General features: G+C 42.4%; 1 protein-coding gene across 3 annotated transcripts in view; it reads right to left on the bottom strand.

Moving 5' to 3' along the window:
* The window catches only part of cdh17 (cadherin 17, LI cadherin (liver-intestine)), a 111,252-nt gene that overhangs the window by 41,923 nt on the left and 48,166 nt on the right, over window positions 1-21,163 (bottom strand). For all 3 annotated transcript variants that reach the window (XM_078215983.1, XM_078215981.1, XM_078215982.1), the window contains 7 exons: window positions 20,915-21,073; window positions 18,458-18,648; window positions 7,838-7,975; window positions 6,747-6,897; window positions 5,487-5,717; window positions 4,314-4,390; window positions 2,398-2,589 (listed from right to left, as the gene is read on the bottom strand). In XM_078215983.1, coding sequence (XP_078072109.1) covers window positions 2,398-2,589; window positions 4,314-4,390; window positions 5,487-5,717; window positions 6,747-6,897; window positions 7,838-7,975; window positions 18,458-18,648; window positions 20,915-21,073 — 1,139 coding nt within the window. The remainder of the gene's footprint in view (window positions 1-2,397; window positions 2,590-4,313; window positions 4,391-5,486; window positions 5,718-6,746; window positions 6,898-7,837; window positions 7,976-18,457; window positions 18,649-20,914; window positions 21,074-21,163) is intronic.

The following is a 21,163-nucleotide window of genomic DNA, read 5'->3' as shown; positions in this document are numbered from 1 at the left end:
ACCCCAACCCCCAACAACCAGTCTCCCTCTCACCCCCATTCTCGTTCTCTTGCCCCAACCCCCAGTCTCTCTCTCTCCCCCCTCACCCCAATAACCGGTCTCTCCCCCGCAACAACCATTCTTTGATCTGACAGCTGAATCTTTTATGAGGCATTGCAGTGGAACTTGTTCCAGATGAAAGGCTTCAAGTGCAACAGGGATGGTTTAAATGATTTCTGCTTGCTGGGAAGCCACAGTAACTTCAAATCAAAGTTGTGTGCATTCACGGGGGCTAAATGCACAGCTGGGCAGACTGGAGTCCCCACGCTCTTCCCCCCAGATGAAATTGATCCTGTCCTCCCTGTCAGGGCACTTCAAAGGGGTATACTCACACCTGCAGCTTCTGACAGGGAGAAAGAAAAATCTCTGCTGCAGAACGGAGTGCTGCAATGATTTAAATCCTGCCAGGTGGCCAGGGAGCATGGAGATTAAAGTGACCCGGCCACTTCAGAATTTTCACAACTGACAGGCAGCAATGCAGCTACTGATCACAGGGCTGCCTGAAATCACCATGCCAGGGGTAATTTTCAGGTCTGCCAGGACTAGAAGGGACAGTCCAGTCATGACAACTCCATCCCCGGGGAGAGTGGCACAGTCAACCCCTTGCCCCCAGCCCAAACCCACCCAAACTCCAGGTCCCATGAGGGAACCTTCCTCTGCAGACTGGGGCAAATGGACACTGGATCTACCTCTTCGAGCCCCCTTGGGACCCAAAGCGGCCAGCCCAGGGTGTCAGTGCCAGGGTGCTACGGGGCAGTGCACTGTTGGCACTGTCAAGGTGCTTGGCCTGAAGGGGGGCTGAATTGGGGTCTGAGGGGAAGTGGGGCTGCGTGGAGGGGGGGGGGTGGTGGTCTGAGGGGAAAGGGGACCTGAGAGGGGGGGTTCTGAGGGGGGAGGAGAACTAAGTGAGGGGCCGAAGTCAGGTCGGGTCACCCTCATGCCTTGGTGATGTGGGGAGGGTCACATGTTATTTGTGGGTATGAACCCCCCCTCCCCCCTCTTGGTGATAGAGAGACATGGCAGACTGGATAGAAAAACATAGACTGGAATTCTCCGGCATCGCCTCCGGCTGCGGGATTCTCCGGTTCCGTTGCGGAGAATGGAATTTTGGCTGAGTGCCAAGTTCCCCACTCTCGCTGCCAGTGGTGGTGGAGCGTATGAGGCTAGGGAATTCCGGCCATAGCAGAACAGATAGAGAGACATTGTGGGCCAAATGTGTGTTGGACAAAGCCGTTCTTGAACAAACGACTTAGCTCAACTGCTTTTGCAGTTATGTTGCAGAGTGCTGTTTGCAGTTTGATTTCTCATGCACTGCATGGGGTACAGACAGGAGAAGAATACGCAAAAAAGAAAGAGATCATATTATACAGGAACTAAAGTTTTAAAGTATTACACTGTACTACCTAACCGTAGCTCATATATCACAATATATGCGATATATATTGCGAAGTGATGCATTTTGGAAGAAATAATGTAGGGAGGAGTTATACAATAAATGGCAGAGTCATCAGGAGTATAGAAACACAGAGGGACCTAGGTGTGCAAGTCCACAAATCCTTGAAGGTGGCAACACAGGTGGAGAAGGTGGTGAAGAAGGCATATGGTATGCTTGCCTTTATAGGACGGGGTATAGAGTATAAAAGCTGGAGTCTGATGATGCAGCTGTATAGAACGCTGGTTAGGCCACATTTGGAGTACTGCGTCCAGTTCTGGTCGCCGCACTACCAGAAGGACGTGGAGGCGTTAGAGAGAGTGCAGAGAAGGTTTACCAGGATGTTGCCTGGTATGGAGGGTCTTAGCTATGAGGAGAGATTGGGTAAACTGGGGTTGTTCTCCTTGGAAAGACGGAGAATGAGGGGAGATCTAATAGAGGTGTACAAGATTATGAAGGGGATAGATAGGGTGAACGGTGGGAAGCTTTTTCCCAGATCAGAAGTGACGTTCACGAGGGGTCACGGGCTCAAGGTGAGAGGGGCGAAGTATAACTCAGATATTAGAGGGATGTTTTTTACACAGAGGGTGGTGGGGGCCTGGAATGCGCTGCCAAGTAGGGTGGTGGAGGCAGGCACGCTGACATCGTTTAAGACTTACCTGGATAGTCAAATGAGCAGCCTGGGAATGGAGGGATACAAACGATTGGTCTAGTTGGACCAAGGAGCGGCACAGGCTTGGAGGGCCGAAGGGCCTGTTTCCTGTGCTGTACTGTTCTTTGTTCTTTGTTCTATATAGGGCTTGGTTTATTCAGGGGTCAATTATCAGGAAAACATTATTAATATAACATTCTAAGAATACAGCCCTTTAAATACAAATTACTTTGCAACCACAGAAGCTATGATCATTTTTTTTTCAGAACTTTACCTTTGCCAGCTGCACCATTCCTTTATTTGTGCTTTCTTCGGTTATTATTTTGAAAGTTCCATTGATACCGCCTTCTATAACGTTGTATAATATCTCAGAGCTGCCGGTGAAAGGCTCATCATTATCTACTGCCTGAATTTCTATCAGTACTGTATCCAATGGAGTATCTTCAGGTAAGGTGATGGGACCATACTGGCAAATGTGAAACACAAAACAATAGGTATGGACACCGTTACAGGCGTGGCGTTACATTCAGAATAATGGAGAGTATGTGAACACCCAACCCCCAGGATATATTAAGCCCAAACGAGAAACTGAAACAGTTACAGACCAATGAACATAGGAAGTTCTCGACCATTGCAATTAATTTTATTAGAATTTTTTAATGGTGAAAGGAATTCAATTGAATCTTGCAGACGACTGCCGTGCTACCTTCAGGGGGGGGGGGGATTACCCCCGGATGGCCGGTGAGGGTAGACGCTAGGTGTACCTGGTCACCCTGATGCCTGCTTGGAGTGGGGGGGGGGGGGGGGGGGGGGAGATTACCCGGACAATTCGTGATGGGGGGGAGGAGGTTACCACTCTGGGGTTAAGGATTGGGGATGTCCCCCATGCCTGTGGGGGCTACGATGTCTGTGGGGATTGGGGGGAAGGCTGAGGGGGACTTCAACTTTACTTTGCGATTGAGGCGCAGTTTTTAATTGAGCCAGTCTTGCCGATGTCTTTCGATCTCACACATCCCTCTCATGGCGTGAATCACCCCAACCTGCCTAAGTGTGGGAGAATTGCGTGGGAATCTCCGAAAAGTCAAAAGATATTACTACGCGTGAGGGAATTGTGATCTGGATCGTGTCAACCCACTCGACAGAATTCTCACCGCTTTCCCCACCGGAGATGGCACATTTTTGGGACAATTCAGCCCAATAACTATAATCAGCAATTTTTAGACAGCAATCTGTCATCAGAAACATGAGCCTAAATATGAGCCTTATCAGATTATATTTTGTTAAATAGTACATTTTGAAGAATTCAAGTATATGAACATACAAAATAGGAACAAAAGTAGGCTATTCAGCCCCTTGAGCCTTCTCCACTATTCGATAAGATCATGGCTGATCTGTCTGTGTTTCAAATTCCACATTCCCATCTATTCCTGATAACCTTTGATTTCATTACCTAACAAGAACGTTTCTACCTCCATCTTAAAAAGATTCAATGACACCAGCTCCACCGCCTTCTGAAGCAGAGAGATCCAAAGTCGCACAAACCTCTGAGAGTATTTGCTACTCACTTGGTCTTCATCCCACTCCGGCCTAGTTGCCTGTCTCCTCACATGCCTCTTATTTTTTCAAATATTACAAATTAATTTAATTCAAGAGACGGCAAAAATTATAGAGAGAAATGTTGAGAGTATTTCTGATTGTTTCTCTGGTAAACGCAGTGAGCAGCGTGACAGCAAACTATTTGGAGCAAGAAGGTCCTAATATTGATCGCTGATCTTAGCGCCGAAGAAACCACAGGGAAAATGTAACTGGCCTCAGTTTCTTTAGACTAGGCTAAGGAAAACAAAGCCTTACTATTTGTTTACTCCAGCCACTATTCACTGCAAATGTGTACTTATATGTTCAAGTGAGGATAGAATCTATCTCTGCTGCTGCGTTCATCACAGTTGAATTGTTGACATGTACTGCCTAGGTTCAAATGTGAAGAACAACAACTCGTACTTCATTAATCACATTGATGAATGTCGGATATCACCATAGTGACTTGCTATAATGTTCTGCCAAAGGTATATCGACAAATGTAAACTTAAATAAAGTCGGATTTACAATCAGACCCTACATTATGCTGCATTAAACAGCAACAATTGAGTTCTTCAAATATTACAGGCATGGTAAAATTCATTTTACTTTTACCTCTGATTTCTCAAAGATTGGGACCATGTCATTGATATCAATAACAGAGATATTGGCAATGCATTCGGTGGTTAGCCCTAAAGAAAGAAACAAAAATGAAACATTCCAAACTTCGATTTGAACGACAGTAAATAAATTATAAATTTTAGAAAATTGTATCTGATATAGTACATCTCTTGCCAGTACTGGAGCACTTACATTATAGAGTAGAATCCTACAGTGCAGAAAGAGGCCATTCAAGTCTGCACCAACCATAATCCCACCCAGGCCCTATCCCCATAACCCCATGCATTTATCCTAGCTAGTTCCCCTGACACTAAGGGACAATTTACCATGGCCAATCCACCTAATCCACACATCTTTGGACTGTGGGAGGAAACTGGAGCACGCAGAGGAAACCCACGCAGACACGGGGAGAACGTGCAAACTCCACACAGACAGTGACCCAAGCCAGAAATCGAACCCGGGTCCCTGGCACTGTGAAGCAGCAGTGCTAACCACTGTGCCACCGTGCCACCCGATGAGGAGAAGGGGAATGAAGAGCAGAGATAGGATGTCAGTGGCAGAAAGGGCAGGAAGTGAAATATTGAACTGTTATTGAATTTTGAATCTTTCAGTATGCAGGATCTTTCTAAACCTGACCTGAAGCCTCTGCAGCCTGTTGTGACGGAGCTATCCAGGCATCAGGACTGGTTTCTGTATGTGACTGGTTTAACCTGACTCCCTTTCTCTCATCGAGATTAGGGTAACCGAGTCAGGAATATCTACCTCATTGTGGAAGAATGTCCAAGGTAAAAGTCATTCAATTCACTGCCAACGCTCCCCACCACTAGACAAAAAACAATTCAGTTGAACCATAAACCACAGGAACCTAGGGTAAAATGTGGGATAGGTAGGAAACTGGCAATTAAAACAGGATTCAGAACTGGAGCTGGGCTCACACTCTGTGTCTATGCACCAAAGAGATGACTTCAATACATGAAGTGAAGTAACCCCATTTGTTGTTGTTTAAAAAGGGAGAAATGGACAACCTGAGTAAGAAGATCCAATGCCCAGGCAATTATGAAACATATAAGAGTAAATTAGTGTAGAGGGCCTTGACATTCTCTGAGTGCGGTCAATAATTACAAACACCAGGTCATATAATTTTGGATTGGTGAGATTTATACACACCTGCTTTATCTCCCGATTTGTCCGTGACTAAGATTTTTAAAATATATTCTGGCGTAATTTGCTTCTGCAGAGTCCCTTTGTAACGTTTGATCTCCCCACTGAAATCATTAATAGTGAACATGTGGTCTTCTGGATTCTTTGGTTGTTGATCAAGAATTACATAATTCAACAAAGAATTTATTGTTCCAGGTTCATCTCTATCCGTCGCCTTCAAAACTCCGATAGGGCTTCCTGAATTTACAAAGTGTAACAAGTGACATAAATTAATATGCATATTAAAGTTCATTGGAAATAGAAAACAGAAAATGCTGGGAGTACTCAGCAGATCTGGCAGCATCTGTGGAGCAAGAACCAGAGTGAGGCCGTAATTCTCTGACCTTGCCCACAGCTGGGATTCTCCGATCTGGCTTCAGTGAATGGAGATTTGGCCGAGTGCCAAAATCTCCGTTCTTGCTGGCAACGATGGTAGGGCAAATGAGACCAGAGAATTCCAGCCTTAATGTTTTAGGTCAATGACCTATCCCCAGTGAATCGGAGAGAGTTAGAGGTGTGACACATTCTATGCAAGAGCAGAGGTGGGGAAAGGGGGAGATAGAAGAACTCAAGAGAAGGTCTATTAAAAAGTGGACAGCAGGAGAGATTATATAGCACAAAGATATTGGTGCAAAGGAAAAGGTGGCAATGGGACAAGAAACAAAAGTTTGAGTTAGAGATGTAAGTGGGAATTACTACCAAGAAGGGGAGGAGAGAAACATGGGGGATTCTTGCAGCTCAGCACCCACTCTTGAATCGGCGGCGATCAGGTGTGGGGGAGTGATCAGTTGGGGCCACAATTTGGGAATTCGGGGGAGAGGGGGCGATGTTTGGGGCAGTGATCATTGAGGGGGAGCAACGTCTGTTGGGAGGGGGTTGACAGATCTCCCAGTATGCTGTGTACTGGGAGATTGTGGCACCTGTGTAATGGTGTCCCTACAGCTCAGCAGCCGGCCTCATGGGCACGCTGAGACTCCATCTCCCCTACTGGCGAGATTCAGACTTACCATCACCAACTTCACTGAAAAAACAGGCAAGAAAATCTCTTGTTTTCTTGTCCATTTTATACTTAGAACTTTCTTGAGAAAATTCTGCCCATAATCTTTTAAATTGGTTATTCTTTTTATCAGTTATTCATTTTAGTAGGCTTGAATATGGTTAATAGTATCCCAATCCTTTTACATAGAGAATATGATACCTCACATTTTAGGATGTGATTATGCTCACCTATATTTTCGTTCTCTTGCACCTCTATCATTGTTACTGCTTTGTCACAAACTGGGCGATTGTCATTTATGTCTTCTACCGTGATCATGATTTGCAATGGATCTTCCAGCGGCTCTCTGATTTCATCCAAAGCATACACCAAAAGTACGTACTGAACACACATTAAAAAAAATACTAGATAATCAGAGATGTTAGCCAGTAGATCGGATATTGCACAGCTTCTACATAACCAAATATAGCCTTGCACAAATCACAGTACATTCTCTTATAGATTGGCTGTTGGAGCAAATGGAGTTTACATTTTGAGAGTTTCAAACTATTGGCTGGAGGTTCCTTTAGCTACTAAACCCAAGGATTTGATTCTCACAGGGTCTGCCAACTAGAAGAGCTTGTCAGTTCAGCATCAGCATTTTATACAGTCATCCGAGAAGGTGCCAGGCTGTCTACAAAGTTTTTGGAGAAGGCCCCAAGCCACATATCAGATATGTTTATGATGCCCTAACCAGAATGTATCCCAGCAGAGAGAAAGCGTCCACTCTAGGCTTCTCTACAGCCATCGGCCAATGTTCCAAGAGCAAGTATCGTTTCCCTAATGAATATTCTCACAGGAGCTCTGAAGACTTTGGGCTTTTCCTTTTCCTAATTCACAATATTGATTAATCAGATTGAGAGAGCCATCGTTTTATTACAGCCAAGCTGCCTGTTCCCTCATAGAACTCTGAATATGCATACAAAGCATTGACCAAAGATGACATGGATGATGGACATGCCTCTCAGAGGCAAACTCACATTTGTAACACTCAGATGCCCTACACAAAATAATTTAACTTTTCCCAATACGTTTATATCCTTCCTAGAATAAGACAACCAAACTCTACACATTGGAATCTATAAAATGAAAATCAAGTAGATACTACAATGACCAGGCAATGCGCTCCACCACATTACTACCCAAGTGGTGAAGGTGAAAATTACTTCCATATCTCTAGATACAAAACCATCTATTTGTTCCTCTCCTCCACTCCCTTTGCGGTCTTAGTACAATCCTTCAAAGAAAGCATGTTTTGTAACCAGTGTACACAGGGATTTACCTGATCAATCTCCTCTCTGTCTAATGGTTCTGTCACACTAATGTTACCATTAGCATCAATTTCAAATGGAAATTTGGGATAAGCCATCTTGTCCTTTGGCTTGAGTTCAAATATTGCACCTGGTTCATTCCACTCCACCTAAATGAGAGAAATAATGCAGGGTTGTAAGAATTAAGGAACTATTTCCCAAATTCCCTTCCTTGGTGGAAAATTAGTGAAGAAACCTGGTTTACTGGCAGGTTTTTTCAAAAAACATGAATCATTCAGCAGGAACAACACAAAACAAAACGATCATAGTGATTTTCTTCACATATCTAATCCAGATAAAATGCCACGTAGCTGGTGAAAAATTGGTGATCTCATTGTGAAATGTGTAACAGCTCCAGAAGAATGGTAAGTCCCAGTTTCCCCACAAGGTTCCTGTAAAGTCATTCATGTTCATCACAACAGCTTTACTGGAAAAGAGCAATTATCTGTCTAACTGGTAAAAACAAAATCCACACATTTAAAATGATGCAATTTTCACACTGTGGCTTGACTTTGTGCAATTGTGTAAATTTGCTTCATATTATACACATTTGCAGAGATGTTTAATGAGCTGCTATTTCCCTATTGCCCTATTTACACAATTACACAAAGTCTAAATCTGTGTACTAACACATGTCAGAGGGCTTGTCCGCCATCTGTTTCCTCCTTCTGTCAATCATTGTCCCTTCTAATTATCAGTATGGATGCTTCAATTTTGTGAATGGGAGTACAGTTCTGGCTTTATTGAGTGTGTAAAAGTTTATTTATTAGTCACAAGTAAGGCTTACATTAAGACTGCAATGAAGTTTTACTGTGAAAATCCCCTAGTCGCCACAGTCTGGCACCTGTTCGGGTCAATGCATCTAACCAGCACGTCTTTCAGAATGTGGGAGGAAACTGGAGCACCCGGAGGAAACCCACGCAGACACAGGGAGAATGTGCAAACTCCACACAGACAGTGACCCAAGCTGGGAATCGAAGGTGTGAGGCAGCAGTGCTAACCACTGTGCTACCATGCCATCCATGCCACCGTGTGATTGCCTATATCAGCTGGAAGTCTCAGTATCATCTGCTAAGTGCAATCCTATGATGGATCTTTGGACAGTTTGCTCCAATTATAATTTTTTTTAATAGATCCTTTTGTTTACTCCTGAAGAATGCTTGAAGAATACTTCAATGTCCTGCTTTACTTTTTGAATTACATTTTCCTCGCAATCCATCTTTACAGCCCTTCTCATTTTCTTGGTATTCCTCAACTTACCTTTATGGATCACCCATGCTGTTCTTTTCCTGCCCATTTTAGCATTTTCTGGTTTCTCTTCCTCCCTAATATCTTTCACAAGTAACAGTAAATCCTTGACTAATTTCAGCTATAAAGTATTTTTACATATTAAAAACAACACTTTTGAACATTTCTGTTCATTTTTTCCTTTCACTTATTTTCCTTTCACTATCTCTCCCAATGTTACAATTTTGGTGCATTCTCCCAGAATTAATACTTAGCATTCATCTGTACAATCATACTTGACAAAGATGCAGAATACTCCCTTTAATTGTTTGGTGAGTCGTTGCATATTTCCTGCTACTAATATTTTCTTTTGCTATCCGCAGAGACTCAGTATCACTTTCAGTATCGAACTCCATTGTAATAAGTAGCTCCCCAGTAAATAAATACACACAGCTTCCTGCCTCACCTTCGTAAAACACATCATTTGACTTCAATTTGATTTCAATGATCTTACAAATTGATTCTGTCTACACTTCTACACTTCCTGCTGCCTTGGAAAAGCAACCAGCATAATCAAGAGCCCCACGCATCCTGGACATTCTCTCTTCCACCTTATTCCGTCAGGAAAAAGATACAAAAGTGTGAGAACATGTACCAACTGACTCAAGAACAGCTTCTTCCCTGCTGCCATCAGGCTTTTGAATGGACCTACCTCGTATCAAGTTGATCTTTCTCTACACCCTAGCTATGGCTGTAACACTACATTCTGCACTCTCTCGTTTCCTTCTCTATGAATGATATGCTTTGTCTATATGATGTGGAGATACCGGGTGGACAAGATGAGAGGTTACATGACACCAGGTTATAGTCCAACACGTTTATTTGAAATCACAAGCTTTCGGAGCGCTGCACCTTCACCTTCACCTGATAAAGGAGCAATGCTCTGAAAGCTTGTGATTTCAAAAAAACCTGTTGGACTATGTAACCTGGTGTCATGTGATCTCTCATCTTTGTCTGTACAGCGCGCAAGAAACAATACTTTTCACTCTATACTAACACATCTGACAATAATAAATCAAATCAAAATTAAGCAGTGTTTAAAATTAGGACAAGACCAGAATTACAAGAGCACAAATATTTTTGAAGGTTGTGAAACTGGATGAGATTAGAGATAAATCGGGGAGAGGCAATTAAGGGATTAGAAAAAGATGAGTATTTTAAAATCAAACTATTGCTGAACTGGAAACCAGTGTAAATCAGCGAGTACAAGGATAATTGGTGAAAGGTGAATAGTGTGACTCAGAACACATTAATTTTATTCTTTGTACCCTTTGCATTCATATAAGCAGAATTGAGTTATCCTTTAATATTCTTACTTCTCTTGTTCCTAATTACTCGTAATCTGTCGTATATTTTCTGCTTTCCCTTCCCCCCCAACATATTAGTTTAAACCCACCCTCCCTTATTTACACTTTCTGTAAGCACACTGGTACACTTCCAGTTCAGGTGAACTGCGTCACTCTAAACAATTTCTTTCTGTCCCAGAACTTGTCTCAACCAGTTCTCGGAATCTGAAACCCCCTTCTCTGCACCAACTCTAAAGTCACACATAATGGATCTAATCTGTCCCAACCTAACCTACACAGTGAAATCATCTGTAGATTCCAGCTTTAAGATCTTGTCCTCTTATCTACACATTATCTCCTTATTCTACCTCTGCAATAACTCCATACTCTTCCTTATAAATCTCTCTTTCCCGAAGTTGGGAATTCCAGACCTTAGGGCCTTGGCAGCTGAAGGCTTGAATACCTACTGAACCTTTTCAGATGCAAAATAATTTTTTTGCTCTTCTCGTTTTAATTCCTGCTCCACGAATGGTCACCTGTCTTTCCTGTTCATGACTCTTGCCCTAACCCTGCATTCACATCTTTTTCTCCCATCTTCCCTTCTGTCCTCTCTGAGCTCATCCAGTCTATGAAACCCATCTTCTGCTCTCTCAACCCTATTTCCATTAGACCGCTGACCACTCCATTTCCCTTCCTGGCCCCCATGTGAAACGTTTCCTTTCCTCAGATACCGGCACGCACTTGGTCGAAACTCGCAAGAACCTGAACCCTGATTCCAGGTCTGCCGAGTATTTCTAGAATTCTCTATTTCTGATTTCCAGCAGCTGCAATATTTTGTATTTTTGCATAAATGATTGCCGGTTGTTATAGAGGAGTTCTTGGAAAATGAGACAGCACATAAAGCAGATAAAGTCATTACTAACTGCTAATTAGTGACTGCATTTAAATTATGCCATATCTGCTTCGTGACCAAACAAGTGGGAGCAATTCCAAGAGTTGAATACTTGACCGAGGAATTTCCAAGTGGCGAGAGCTTTTTGCTGTCAATAGTCTTGATGTGAATTCACCCACATTCTGAAGGATGGTAAAGTTACCCCCCCATGGGAACTATAGCACGGGGCAATACAATAATGCAGTACTGTGATATAGGTCAGTTTAGTACCGTATTCTTTCATTGGGCTATTGTTTATTGTTACTCATAGTTCAACCTTGAATCATAGAATCTCTACAGTGCAGAAGGAGACCATTCAGCCCATCGAGTCTGCACTGACCACAATCCCACCCAGGCCCTATTCCCGTAACCCCACACATTTACCCTGCTAATCCCCCTGACAGCATGGCCAATCAACCTAACCTGCACATTTTTGGACTGTGGGAGGAAACCAGGGCACCCAGAGGAAACCCACGCAGACACAGGGAGAATGTGCAAACTCCACACAGACAGTGACCCAAGGCCGGAATTGAACCCAGGTCCCTGGCGCTGTGAGGTAGCAGTGCTAACCAATGTGCCACTGTGCCGCCCCATGAAAACATGTTTATTAATTTCAAAATAATCTCAGCTCCAGGCAATAAGCACAATTTACCGCCTTCCTCAAGCTCAGTGTTCCAAACCTGTTCTAACAAGTTCAGTCTAACTTGTACATTAAGAATTACTGCTGGGTAAGGGACTGTCTTCAAATTCTTATTCTCAAATTAATTACGAAATATTAAGGTAAAACCCAATACTGTTTCTCCCCCTTTACTCTGAGCCTTTCTTCCACAGAACGCAAGTGATATTTTTCTGCAATTTGCAACATCCTGCGTAGCACTTTGACGCATGCTTCATCAAGGGAGTCTACTTTTTGTATCGAGTCGGAATTTCATAGAACCCACATCAGTTGCTCTTTCCTTTCTTTCCCTTAGTTTTGACTGATAGCATTTCAGATTTTTCATTTGATAATTTCTCAAATCACAATCAACTATTGTCCGAAAATGGCAATGTTTTCATAGCCCAAGGCATTATTCCGTGATGTTATTCCTTTTTACTGAATTCCAAACTGAACTATTTTGACTGCCATTATATTTTCTTCCTGAAGCAGCCTGGTCTCAATATCACCTTATTACATTGGGCAAGAGTGGGTTGGGGACTGGGGATGAGACGTCAAATGCACAAAATACAACCCTAGGTTGCAACACACGCACATCTATTGATGTTTGATGGGGCTAGGCTTTGTGCCATCTTAGTTTTCTCAGTGGAGCCCTTCATTCATTTTTTAATTGGATTCCCACAGTGCAAATGGGAGGTCAATTTGAAATTTATGGTTGGTGCATGGGAAATTGGGCACTAAAAGGTGCCCACTAAAAAACCTTACCCACTAAAACTGATTGTTTCCAGCACCCTTTGTGGATCAGGTGGATCAGCAGAACTCACTCTCTCCAAATCGCCTAAAACATTTTGACCTCCTCTAGCCATGATGTCTCCACCTCCCCCAGAGCTTTGGTTACCATACCACACCTTACCTCCTAATCATGGGCATCTCCTCCTGCAAATTGCAGGGGACTGTCCATAGGGATCCCAGCTTGCCCCTCTACCACTGGTGTTTCTTCCTGCCACTTCACCAGACTGTCCATTTGGCCACCTATAAAATGTTTATGAGGGCATCTATATCCTAACCTTTACAGGTTCTTTAGCCATCTTTGACCCTTCTTGCACACTCCCTGCCTCCATGGAGGTGAGAGTGTGTGAGGGGTGAGAGACAGATTACCTAATATTTATCATCACACCTGGGACAAAGTCCCAGTGAACCAAAGCAAGCATTTCAACCAGCCCACCTCGGCACCCAACAACCTAAATAAAATAGAGCTTTTCTGATACCCCTACACTGTACAGATCAGTACAATTCTTTTCCAATAGAAGAGACAAAGGCTAGTCAAAGACTACTCTTCCTATCAGTATTTGAATGGTGCAATGATGCTTGAAAATTGTTCTAATTATCTAAAATATGGGAATCACAAATTAAATCAGAAACCAAAACATAAAAAGGACTCTTTTACTGACAATGCATTTTTTGTTTTTTAAAACCTATACTTTTGAAACGCACATTGTCCTGTGATGCATTTTAGATATACTTTGATAAAGTTTAATGAAGTTTACAAAATTGAGAGGCATGGATAGAATGGATAGTCGGAGTCTTTTTCCCAGGGTAGAAATCTTAATTACTAGGGGACATGGTTTTATGGTAAAAGGGGAAAAGTTTAAAAGCGATGTGAGAAGCAAGTTTTTTACACAGAGGGTGGTAAGTGCATGGAATGCGTTGCCAGAGGAGGTGGTAGAAGCAGATACAATAGCAAAGTTTAAGAGGCATCTTAATAGATACATGAATAGACGGAGAATAGAGGGATACGGACCGCGTGGAGGCAAAATGTCTTTAATTTAGAAAAGCGTCATGTGTTGGGGCAGGCTTGGTGGGCCAAAGGGCCTGTTCCTGTTCTGCGCTGTTCTTTGTTTTTTGAACCAAAAGAAAGGAGCTTTTAGATCATTTCAGCTTCAATTTCCCTTTAATAAATGTCCAGATCTATGGTAACGGAATCTCAAAATGTTACCTTTCAGCCTTCGTACCTCCTAAGTAAGTGTGACATTTAAATGACTGCATATAATTTTGACTTTTATTCATTCATGGGGTGTGGGCATCGCTAGGTGGGCCAGCATTTATTGCCCATCCCTATTTGTCATTGAATTGACTGGCTTGCTAGGCCATTTAAGAGTCAACCACATTGCTAACAGTCTGCAGTCACGTGCAGGCCGGACCAGATTTCCTTTCCTCAAGGACATTAGTGAACTAGATGGTTTTTTACACCAATCGACAATGATTTCATGATCATCATTAGACCTTTAGTTCCAGATTATGGATGAAATTCTCCGGCCTCCCAGCAGCGTGTTTCCCGCTGGGGGGAGGTGGTATTTTGGTTACTACTGGCAGGATTCTCTGGTACCGCTACTGTCAATGGGAATTCTCACTGACGTCACCCTACGCCAGCGGGAAATGGGCAGAGGTGCGCTGCCAGTGGGACCGGAGAATCCCACTGGCGTGAACGGCCAGAGAATTCCACTTAGACAGTGCATCCTGTGAAATAGAGCTGAAGCCTTCTTCGTAAGCAGCCTCATAAAAGCACCACCTTATACCCTCCCCCCACCCCCCTCCAAGTCCAATGATTTTACTCCCATAGTTACCATATTTTTCCCAAAGGAGAAATCTCGTAGCTTTATTATAAAGAGAGATCTCCTGGAGTATTGCGAAGGAGAGCTGAAAGTAGTGTTTTCAAAGGAAATATTTATAAGAGGGAGCAATAATCTAAAGAAGTGGTAGCTCAGTGACAGTATGGATGTGTGAAATGATAAATTTTGGTTCGGACAATAACAGTCGTAATTATGCTGTGAACAGAGGTTGGCTTGTGCTGTGGAACACTGACCGTCTTGGGGTCAAATTCACCAGACATTACCTTCAACAGATGGCGTGATTTTTTTTTAAAAGAGTAGAATTCCACAGGGTTAATAATTTAAAAGTAGTCCATGACCAAATGCAATAAGACCTCAACGATATCCAAGCTTGGGCTGACAAGTGGCAAGTCCCGCAAATTGCCAGGCAATGACTATCTCTAACAAAAGAGGATCTAACCATCACCTCTTGACATTCAATGGCATTACCATCACTGAGTTCCCCACTATCAACATCCTGAGGGTTACCATTCACTAGAAATTGAGCTGGATCAGCTACATAAATACTGTGCCTGCCAGTGCAGATCTGAAGCTTGGAATTCTGTGGTGAGTAACTCACCTCCTGACTTTCTAAAGCCTGTCCACTACATACAAGGCACAATTCAGGAGTGTGATGGAATACTTTCCTCTTGCCTGGATAAGTACAGCTGCAACAACACTCAAGAAGCTTCACACCATCCAGGACAAAGCAGTCACTTGATTGGCATCCCCTCTGCAAACATTCACTCCCTCCACCACAAGCTCACAGTGGCAGCAGTGTGTACCATCTACAAGATGCACTGCAGGAGCTCACCAAGGCTCCTTCAGCAGCACCTTCCAAACTCACAACCGTTACTATCTAGCAGGACAAGGGCAGGAGATAAAAGGAACATCACTACCTGGAGGCTACCCTCCAAGCTACTCACCATCCTGACTTGGAAATATACCTCTTTTCCTTCACTGTCGCTGGGTCAAAATCCTGGAACTCCCTTCCTAACTGTGCCATGGGTGCACCTACATCCCATGGACTGCAGCAGTTCAAGAAGGCAGCTCACCACCAGCTCCCCAAGGACAATTAGAGATGGGCGATAAATGTTGGTCTAGCCAGTATGCCCACTTCCCATTATGATTTTTTTAAAAGTCCAGCTCGTCCATCAGGAAACTGATAGAATCAAAGTATCTGCCCATTTAATGCCATATCTGACTTTACTTTCCATTAAAGTTAAAACAGTGAACGTTCAAGGACTATTCCCTCGGGTGGATGGAGCTATTACAAGGGGGCATAACTATAGGGTTCATGGTGGGAGATATAGGAAGGATGTCCGAGGTAGGTTCTTTACTCAGAGAGTGGTTGGGGTGTGGAATGGACTGCCTGCAGTGATAGTGGAGTCAGACACTTTAGGGATATTTAAGCTGTTATTGGATAGGCACATGGAGCACACAAGGATGATAGGGAGTGGGATAGCTTGATCTTGGTTTCAGATAAAGCTCGGCACAACATCGTGGGCCGAAGGGCCTGTTCTGTGCTGTACTGTTCTATGTTCTATGTAATTCTATATAAAATCGTAAGATTTCAGTGTTTTATCCATCTTGTGTACAGTATTAGGAGCCACACGAGAGAAAGGATATTGAGGCTTTAGAGAAGGTGCAATGGGATTCAATGGGATTCTGCCTGGTGTAAGGAATACAAATATAAAGGCAGAATTGAAAAATAGGGGCTGTTTCCATTGGAACAACACAGATTGCAAATGATATGGTAGGAATGTTTAACTATGAGAAGGAGGAAGCACTGCAGATAAAAGATTGTTTTCAGTAGTTGTGAGATCTTAGGATGGGGGCTCACAGACATAATGTTGGAAATAAGAGATGCAGGGCAAAGGGCAAGAGACATTTCTTTACACAGTCTTGAGGCTGTGGAATTCACTTTCAGGGTTAGTGATCAATTGAAAAACTATACCAATATTCCATATCACATTAGATAAGTGGATGAATAAAAAGGGAGTAAAGGGATACGGGAAGAGAGTGGGTAAATCTATTTCAGACACTTTGCTCTTGTGGCAAGAAAAGACCAACATGGAATTAGAGAGAGCGTCATAGAGATATACAGCACAGAAACAGGCCCTTTGGCCCAACTCATCCATGCTGACCAGGTTTCCTACATTTGGCACATATCCCTCTAAACCTTTCCCACCCATGTACCTGTCCAGTTGTTGGGCCAAATGATGTGTTTCTGTGTTGTAACATTCATGCATTTTAAGGGTTTGAAACCCATGGTTCTGATTCTCAGACAAGCACAACTAAAAAACGATAGCATTGAAATTCTGCAAGTGTTCTCCAATGTCCCATTGCAAAGTTGGCAGATTCCCCAGGGAAACGATGCAAATGGTTGGGATGATGTTTGCAGACGAGGAGAAGCCCTGTGGAATGTCAGCGCCTAGCAAGCAAAAGCAATCTAAACTATGGCCCAGATTCTGCTGGAGCAGGGCATCTCACAGCATGCCCTGGTAGTTAGCATTCTTTGTGCACTTAAATGGTTTGAACAAATCTAGTCTCCAGAGTTGCTGTAATCAGAAGCTAATAATGGCACACAACGAGTGATCAGGATCTTTGTGAACAATGGGAAAAATTTCTTAAGCAATTAGATTAAAGAACTAAGGAATGTACAGAGGAAAGATGAAAAAGGAGGGGGAGTTAAAAGAGGTGAATTCAATGTGAAGTTATATACAAAAAGAAGAATAAAGAGAGAGAAAAATTGGATTAAGAAAGAGAGAAAAACAATAAGAGGAATGAGTTAAGGAATGAAACATTTAAAATTTGATCATTTATAAATTGCCAACAACACAAAACCTGAAGGAATAAGACTGGTTGTATCAAAGCTTGGTATGGTTCCTGCTCTGACCAAGACCACAAGAAACTACAAAGGGTTGTGAATGAAGCCATCAGCCTCCCATCCATTGACTCAGTCTACACTTCCTGCTGTCTCGGCAAAGCAGTCAGCAATAATCAAGGACCCCACACACACTCCAGACATTCTCTCTTTCACCTTCTTCCATCAGGAAAAAGATACAAAAGTCTGAGATCACGTACCAACCAACTCAAGGACAGCTTCTTCCCTGCTGCCATCAGACTTTTGAATGGACCTACCTTATAGTAAGTTGATCTTTCTCTACACCCTAGCTATGACTGTAACACTATATTCTGCACCCTCTCCTTTCCTTCTCCCCTATGTACTCTATGAATGGTATGTTTTATCTGTATAGCACACAAGAAACAATACTTTTCACTGTATACTAATACATGTGACAATAATAAATCAAATCAAACCTTACAATTATTTCCTTTTTGAGCAAAGGATGTTGATTGGCAGTCATCAACAGTTATCACGTTGATGAAAGGGCACTTATGCTGGTGTTGGTAGAAAACATTCTGTCGTGAGTTTTATGATTAATTCATTTTTAACGCAGAAGTGTCAAGAAAATAACAGGGAGGTTAAGTGGATGGTGCAATGTTTGTAAGGCACCTTGTGACAATTCCTCACCTCAGGTTGTTGACTGATTTGCACATAAATAACGGCATGTACCATTAGGCACCATTATCTTTTCAGTAATGGATTTCAGTTTTAATATTGACTAATATTAAATATATTTAATATATTTAATATAGCATGGCATAGGGCTTCAGTACATGGGCATAACAGTCTTCAAAAAGGGATGGAGACCTATGATGGACCTAGAGACGATAGATACAAAACAATTCCGTTATTCTCATTACTTTCAAAGTCTTACCTGTGTGATTATCTTGGGATGAGGATCTGTAGAATTCTCCATAAGTTTTATTTCACCAGGTGACTTCCACAGGTTCTCTTTTACAGTAATCTTCACTTTTGTGTTAGTGCCCAGAGACAAGGCAGCCAAATCTTGTGCATTGACTATTAGCTGGTAGGCATCTTCATTAAGAGGATCGAGTGACTTATATCCTGCAGATAATACATTTTCAACAAATTATTACACTCCATGCCATCTTTAGGGAAGGCCAGTTGGCAATAAACTTTTCTTTCAATGTAATCAAAGAATACAACTGGATCTTTTTCTCACAGTTAATGTGCAAGTGGCACAATAATGTATTGTGCTTTTGCAAACAAACTTAAAATGTTTGGTGGGAACTTTGTTATAAAGGCTTTATAAAATCAACTTTTAATGATAAAAATGCTCTCAATATCTAAATAGTGTATTATTCTACATCCTTACAAATGTTTATTTAATGATAACCTTAAATGTACAATTGATCTACAATTAATTTTTTTATTCTTTCATGGGACATGGGAATCACTAGCTAGGTCAGCATTATATACCAATACATCTGACAATAATAAATCAAATCAAAAGGTGGTGACAAGTTGCCTTCTTGAACCGCTGCAATCCATATGGTGCAGGTACGTCCAGTGTACAGTTAGGGATGGAGGTCCAGGATTTTGATCCCATGGCAGTGAAGGAACAGGGTTACAGTTCCAAGCCAAAGCAATCGTGTGACTTGGAGGGGAATTTAATTATGTATGAATCAATGAAAAGCAGTTTGATTTAATTGCTAAGTAGCCATAAGAAACAAACTCATAGAATCCTTACAGTACAGAAGGAGGCCATTCGGCCCATCGAGTCTGTACCAACCACAATCTCACCCAAACCCTATTCCTGCAAACGCACACATTTACCCTACTAACCCCCTGACATTAGGGTCAATTTAGCATGACCAATCCACCTAACCTGTACATCTTTGGACTGTGGGAGGAAACCGGAGCACCCGGAGGAAGCCCACGCAGACACGGGGAGAACATGCAAACTCCCCACAGACAGTGTCCGAGGGCGAGGATTGAACCTAGGACCCTGGCGCTGTGAGGCAGCAGTGCTAACCACTGTGCCACCGTGCCACCCTAAACTATTCAAAAAAAATTCTTCCACAGTTTGTGTTAATTATTTTCCTTTTTGACATCGATTAATGTATAATTTTACAGAAAGATTTTGAAAAGATATCACAAATTTTGACCATAAAATTAATTATTTGATGTGGGAAATGAATGTAACATTTTGCCTCCACATTGCCTGCTCCACTACTGACCCTTAAGTGAATGATTTAATGTTGTTGTGATGCTGATGATTTCCAACTGCTGTGGACAAATTCATTGTGTGCAAATGCATGGGTGAGTGTCTGTGAGAGAGCTAGGGAATGAAATAGCACACTATGACCACTAAGCAGAAAATAACTGAGTTACAGGCAATAAAAAACATGCTCTGGAACTACAGTATCCAAAATGTGGCAGAACACACCACATAACATGACAAGTAGCACTCGGATCTTCTAAGGAAAGGTGGGATACATAGGAGCTGGGGTTCAGGGCAGGAAGTGGAGTGGATTTTAGAATGCAAAATGCTGAGTGAAAGTATTTCTTTGTGAGAAGGGTTTAAAGCATGCTTTGGGAGTGGTGTTTGGAAACTCTCATGTGACAATCATCTGAGGGATTCTGAGGATAAATTGGATTCTGAACAGAGTGTGTCTCTGACCTCAGCCAATCTGTGTGTTTTAAAAAAGCACTTTGGGTGTTAAAGAGACCATTGTAACTTCAAACGTCATCCATGTTAATCTTAAAAACTTCTATGGATTTCTTAACCTGAGGGCGGGGGGGGGGGGGGGGGGGGGAGGTAGAGGAGTATTATTTTATCATCCAGTTTTTCATGTTTAATAAATGTTTTTTTCTTGTGCTAAAACTAATTAGCAGTCATGTGACGCTTCTTCCACATTTAATAAAAGGGTAAAAGTTGTGGTCTTTTGAGCTAGTGTTCCATTCTGGGATCTTCCCATCCAATTATAACATCAACCAGGTCATAACACATAGGCCCTGATTTTACCGGCGAGGGTGAGGTTCGCAGAACGACACTCCCCATTGGCTGTGGGTGCGAACTTACGAGCCTCGGACGGCCTTGCCAGTAAAATCAGGGCCATTGTATTCATTAATTGCACTGTACACATGTGTGTTTAACATGACTTTATTTAACTAATATGATACTTTAATAACGTTCATATTTAAATGAGAGAGCACAGTGGTAGATACATTCTGATACCACTGTATATTTTGGAATTGCCTACATTTAAGTATAAAGATGGATTCTCAAAATAATGAGATAGAGAAGTGTCCTATGTTCAAATTGCCATGTTAATAGAAGAAATGCTTCATCTTATTGTCAACATACCACTTTCAGTTGTGGAGATCGCCCCAGTTTCATTATCAATCTGAAAATACACTGCACCATGACTGATTGGGACCTGTTGTGAGATGCTGTACATAATTTTACCATTAGGTGTTTCAGGGTCATCCAAATCCACGGCAGTTACACGCATGAAAGACTTTCCTGTAAATAGAAAAAACTTTTTTTTATTTTATAAATGTTACTCCCCCACGCCCTTTGAAAGCTCCACCTTGGGCAGCTTCAGAGATGCTG

This window comes from Mustelus asterias, chromosome 7 (assembly GCF_964213995.1).
Source record: "Mustelus asterias chromosome 7, sMusAst1.hap1.1, whole genome shotgun sequence".
Taxonomy (NCBI): Eukaryota; Metazoa; Chordata; class Chondrichthyes; order Carcharhiniformes; family Triakidae; genus Mustelus; species Mustelus asterias.
This window is presented reverse-complemented; position numbering and strand designations above follow the sequence as displayed.